Raw genomic sequence first — 6,079 nt, 5'->3', positions numbered from 1 at the left:
ACCCTTTCTGAGAGGTCGGGATCCTGCTCCGGATTCCTAAGCCACTAACTGAAGCCGTGTTCCTGTTCACTGCAGGACAGGGTTTCATCATTTCAAATCTGAGGAAACTGAGGCACAGGCAGATTAAAGGGCACACGGCTTGTGAGTGGTGAAGATGAGTCAGAACCACAGGCTTTCTGGTTCTGGCAAGCATTATTTTCATTTACAGAACAGATGGGGAAACCTAGGCACAGAAAGCGTGAAAGTACCGTGCCTAAGGTCATTTAGCTAGTAAGCATCAGTGCTGGGATTTGGACCCAGGAAGTCTATTGCCAGAGTCTGTGCACATAACCACTATGCTGTACTGACTCCAGAATACATCCATCATTCAAGAAGTATTTATTTTTATTTTTTAAATAAATTGTCTTTTTTAAAAAAGATACATAGATCACAAAAAGTGCTACATTAAAAAATATAAGAGCTTCCCCTATAAACCACAACCCACCCCCACACTCCTCCTACATTACCAATCTCTTTCATCATTGTGGCACATTCATTGCTTTGGTGAATACATTTTGGAGCACTGCTGCACCACATGGTAGTATTTTTTATGCTCGCCTATGCCAGGTACTGGCCTAATCTCTGTGGATGCAGCAGTCAATCAAACTAAAAACAAACAAAAAACCCACCTGCCCCTACTCTCTCGGCGCTAACATTCTAGAAGCAGGGGTGGGGCTGTGGGGGCAATAAACTAAGTAAAAATATAAGTTATGTAGTACGATAAAAGATGATAAGTGCCATGGAGAAAACTAAAGCAGGGAAGGAGGATAGCAAAAGCCTGGTCTGGAAGACTTTGCAAAGGCCTTACAGAGGAGAACTTTAAATGAACACTTGGAATATGTGCAAGTCATTCCCGTCTGGACTCCACTTCTACCAAATCAGAATCTCCAGGGATGACCCTGGCATATCTATCTTTAACAAGTCTCAGAGGTAATTCAGATGCTTAGTGTTTGGAAGCTACTATACCAGGTCTTCTTTCTGCCCATGAAAGAAGGTGAGAGACATTCACCTTTTGTTTTCAGAAAGTGGGAGTGAAGTTCTCATAATTAGGTATAAGGTGGTGCTGATGATATGGCTGTGAGCTTACAAGAAATGGAAAATCCCAAGATTAATCCCTTCTTATCTGGTGCTAACGAGGAAATGGATAAGGGATTCATTGGCACCTGTATTTCATCCATCTTGGATTTTTGGCAATGAGTGTTTCTTCAGCTTAACAGAGTGTTCTCACTGAGAATCAGTGTAGTAAAGGATTTTAGAGGTAATGTCTACAGGTAATTATGGGAGGAAACTGAGAGATCCCTGAACAGGGAGTTAGCAGCAGGGCTAGGATGAGAACTCAACCCTGCTGAAACCCAGGCCAAGGCTCTTGCTGTCACAAGGCAGTCCTACCCGGAAAACGTGTGGAATGAATGGCTGAATTGAGTAATTTACTGGGTATTTAAGAAACGCTTGTAATCCAGTTTTAGAGCTGCTCTCCCCACATCTAAGTCCCTGCTTTTAATCCATAGCCATGCAGGCCTTACCCCAGCATGATGTTGGGGACATTGCTTACTTTCAGGGCCATGGTCCTAGCTGACCAATGCCAGGGACCTGACCAGTGGTGTTGACTTAGAGAGTCAATGAAGACAATTAGACTGGCACCCTCTGTCTATCCCATTGAGCAGAGTCTTTGTGTTTCTTTCCCTTTGTTGGCCCAGAAGAATAGCTGAAACCTAGTAGTTTTGTGCTGGAGAAAAATAGGCCAGTAAGATCTGGCCTCAGAAAGGCACCCAACTCTGTGGCTTAGCAGCCAGGTGATTTTCCACAAGCCCCACACCTTCTTTGCACCTCACTGTCCTCAATTGCTTAATAGAGATGTTAGAGCTATTCACTTTATGAGGTTGTTGGAGGGATTAAATGAAATCTCAAATATTTGTTATTTTCAAAGACATTACTACTTTGAAGTGTAGGTTCAGCCACTCTGTAAATTCCTTAAAGCAGGGATTGTCTATACTGCAGTTTCTGAAGTTCATTATAAACTATATATTAGCTGTGGCATCCTGGGTAAATCCCTGATTCCCTGTGAGCCTGTGTTCTCATCTGTCAAATGGAGATAATACAACATGTGAGCTCTGTGAAGTCACTGTGAAGGCCCTCTGTTCACTGGAAAGAGCTCTATGCTATACAAATAGAAGGGATTAGTATAATTACTACTATTAATAGTAATGTTTTGCATTTAACAACAAATTTAAACTGAACTATCAATGCAGGCACATTTTCTAAAAACTAACGTTTTTTATAGTCCCACATGGAGCAGCCTTAGGGAGCTTAACTATCTGGAGGTTTCTTCCAGAAGACGAGTTAAGGCAGGTCTAGGAAAGATTTGGTTTAAATTGGAGGAGGGCACACAGAACCCAGGAAAAAGGCGGCGGAACCTTTAAATATTGGAATGGAAGGATGGAACCGTCGTCAGGGACGCGTTTGGGCGACTTGGTTTCCAGGAAGTGACGTTGGGTGGTCGCGGCAATGGAGGACTTGCTGGACCTGGGCGAGGAGCGGCGCCGCGGCTCGGCCACCTCCGTGAGGACCGACGCGCGGGGCTTGGGGGCGGGATTTGGCGGGTGGAGAACAGCGACTTGGCTGGACCCGGACTTCTGAGGCGCCTGTGCCCGGCCTGTGCCGGGCGGCCGGAGCGGGCGGGCCCCGGCCAGGTCGGGGTGAGGCACGGGGCGGAGGCCTTCTCGCCTTCCCCGCCCCGCTCCGTGCCCCCGGGTGCTTTGACGCTGCGGGCTGGAAGTTTGGTGTCTTTAAAAGCCTTAGCTCTTCCCGCTTTTTTGAGCCCCAAGTGCTCCAGACTTAATGGACGGATCTGAGGGTGACTACAGGGGCCCCGGCCACAGTTGCACTTGCTCCCATCCTAGAGTTTTTCCCTTGGGACTTATTCCACAAGTGAATGTTTCTTGAAGCAAGGAAAAGAGGCAGGGACAACCTTTTGCCCATAATCCCTTTGGGGATAGTTCTCGGATTTGCAGTGTGGGGGTGTGGTTAGGCACTCTGGCTCTGAGGTCAGAAGAAACAGAAGAAAGCTGTTGCGTGGATTTTAAAAAGTTAGTTAACCTGTCTGAGCTTCAGTTCCTTTATCTCTAGAATGGAGTTGATGTATACTTCAGGGAGTTGCAGTGAAGATGAAATGAGGTAATGCATACAAAGCATTTAGGGCAGTGCCTGGCATAGACTAAACCATCAGAAGAGGTTAGCTGCTGTTGCTTCTGAGACTGCATTTACCCAAGGTTAAGTCAGTAATCGGGGAGCTAGATTCCAGGCCCAAGTTCAGTGTTTTCTCTGCTCCATCACAGTGCCCACATGGCCTTTTTGCCTTTAAAATTCAGCAAGATCACAGTCATTAGAAGGCTGGGCCACAGAAGTCCTTAGTTTCCGCTGTGAAATCGTTCAAGTGTTTTGAGGTGCCTGTGTAGCAATGGATATCTCCCAAGGTTCTAGAAAGGAGCTTTTCTCAGAGGGAGCTTGGACCCTGCAAATTGGTCTAGGATGAAGAAAGTTGCTTGCGTGACCAACTAGAATATTGGGTCACCAGGCCACTCTGATGTGTGAACATTTTTAGTAGCTGGGAATGTGGATATAGTTGTGTTTGTTTTCTTTTTTAACAAATCACTTTTATTGATACATATTAATAAAGCATACAATTCATCCAAAATGTATAATCACTGGTAATTTGGCTTAATCACATAGTTGTGCCTTCATCACCTCAATCATTATTAGAGCATTTTCATTAGTTCATATTAGAGCAGTTTCATTAGTATCGATAATAACAATAAACAAAAAACTAACAAACACGAAAGTTCTTCACCTCTCAATCTCTCTGTTTCCCCTGCTGTACATAGCTGCTATTTCTGGCTATTCTTGCACAGTTATTTATTTATTAAGTAGTTTTATTGAGATGTATTCACATACTGTATGATCTATCTAAAGTATATAGTGAAAGAAAAACTCCACATCCCTTAACATGCCTTCCCCAGCACTAAGCAGTAATCAAATTTCATCTTTATAAATTGATTTATATTTACATTTTATATAAGTGAAATCACAGTATGTTACACAATATATTTAGTTCATAGTAGCGTAGTCCTACAATATTTGTCCATTTGTGTCTGGCTTGCTTCACTCAATGTCTCCACATTCATCCATTTTGTCATATGCAGTGTGACTTCATTCCTTCTTACAGCTGCGTAATATTCCATCGTGTGAATATTCTACAGTTTGTTTATCCATTCATTGTAGTTGGAAACCTGGGTTATTTCCAATTTATGGCAATTGTGAATAGCGCTGCTATGAACATTGGTGTACAGATGTCTATTCGTGTCACTATCTCAGTTCTTCTGGGTTTATACCTCGTAGTGGTATTGCCAGGACACACAGCAAATCTATATGCAACTTCTTTAGGAACTGCCAAACAGTCCTCCACAGTGGCTGTACCATTCGACATTCCCACCAACAGTGAATAAGTGTTTCTATCTCTCCATATCCTCTCCAACCTTTGTTGGGAAGCAGATGTGGCTCAAGCAGTTGGGCTCCCATCTACCATATGGAGGCCCTGAGTTCAATTCCTGGAGCCTTTTTTTTTCTCTTTAACTTCATCCCCCCCCCCCCCCGCCATTGTCTGCTCTCTTGTGTCCATTCAATGTGTGTTCTTTTGTGTCCACTTACATTCTTCGTGGCACCAGGAATCTGTGTCTCTTTTTGTTGCATCATCTTGCTGTGTCAGCTCTCTGTGTGTGCAGCGCCACTCCTGGGTGGGCTGCTCTTTTTTCACATGGGATGGCTCTCCTTGCAGGGCGTGCTTCTTGCGTGTGGGGCTCTCCTATGTGGGGGACATCCCTGTGTGGCATGGCACTCCTTGCGCTTGGCAGCACTATGTGTGGGCCAGGAGGCCCTGGGTTCAAACCCTGGACCTCCTATATGGTAGGTGGATGCTCTATCAGTTGAACCACATCTGCTTCCCCCGGAGCCTCCCATTGAAGGCAAGCTGGCTTGCACCGCCACGGATAGCTGAGAGCAGACAGTGAGTGCAAACAGCAAGAGGGGAGAAGTAAATAAATAGGGTAAAATAAATCTTTAAAAAATGAAAACACTTGTAGTTCTCTGTCTTTTTAATAGTGGCCACTCTGTTAGGTGTGAAATGACATCTTGTAGTTTTGATTTGCATTCACCTAATCATTAGTGATGTTGAAATTTTTTTTTTTTGCCATTTGTATTACTTCTTTGGACAAATGTCTAGTCTTTTGCCCATTTTTTAATTGGGTCATTTGTCTCTTTATATATCATGGCTATTAAACCCTTATCAGACATTTGATTTCCAAATATTTTCTCCCATTGAGTCGGCTGCCTTTCCATCCTTTTGACAAAGTCCTGTAAGGTACAAAAGTGTTTAATTTTGAGGTGGTCTCATTTATTTTTCTTTTGTTCCTTGTGCTCTGGGTGTAAGGTCCAAGAAACCCCCACCTACAACAAGGTCTTTAAGAGGTTTCCCTACAGTTTCTCCTAGTAGTTTTGTGGCCCTGGCTTTTATATTTAGACCTTTAATCCATTTTGAGTTGGTTCTTGTATAGGGAATGAAATAGGGGCCCTCTTTCATTCTTTTGGTTATAGATATCCAATTTGTTGAAGAGACTGTTTGTCGTGTACACATGGACTTGGTAGGTGTGTCAACAACCAGTTGGCTATAGAGGTGAAGGTTTATTTCTGGACTCTTCAATTCTATTCCACTGACCTATGTGTCTCCCTGCCAGTATCATGCTGTTTTGACTACTGTAGCTTTATAATATGTTTCAAGGTCTGGCAGTAAAATTCCTCCCATGTTGCTCTTTTTTGGAATGTTTCTGGCTATTTGGGTGCACTTTCCCTTCCACATGAATTTGGTAATTGCCTTTTCTATTACTATAAAGTTGGCTGTTGAAATTTTGATTGGTATTGCATTGAATCTATAAATCAGTTTGGGTAGGATTGACGTCTTCACAATATTCAGTCTTCCAATCCATAAACA

The 6,079-nt window shown here is 43.4% G+C and overlaps 1 protein-coding gene across 3 annotated transcripts in view; it reads left to right on the top strand.

Moving 5' to 3' along the window:
* Nucleotides 1-6,079, top strand: part of IFT43 (intraflagellar transport 43) — a 130,451-nt gene that overhangs the window by 303 nt on the left and 124,069 nt on the right. The window contains exon 1 of one of the 3 annotated variants that reach the window (XM_058293057.2): nucleotides 2,518-2,598. The exons of the other annotated variants lie outside the window; for them this stretch is intronic. Within the exon in view, the coding sequence (XP_058149040.1) occupies nucleotides 2,545-2,598 (54 nt within the window). The 5' untranslated portion in view covers nucleotides 2,518-2,544. Of the gene's footprint in view, nucleotides 1-2,517; nucleotides 2,599-6,079 lie in introns of those variants that run through there. 3 annotated transcript variants of the gene reach the window in all.

Source organism: Dasypus novemcinctus, chromosome 3, assembly GCF_030445035.2.
Source record: "Dasypus novemcinctus isolate mDasNov1 chromosome 3, mDasNov1.1.hap2, whole genome shotgun sequence".
Classification (NCBI taxonomy): Eukaryota; Metazoa; Chordata; class Mammalia; order Cingulata; family Dasypodidae; genus Dasypus; species Dasypus novemcinctus.
The sequence above is the reverse complement of the archived record's forward strand: the minus strand, read 5'-3'. Positions and strand labels throughout refer to the sequence as shown.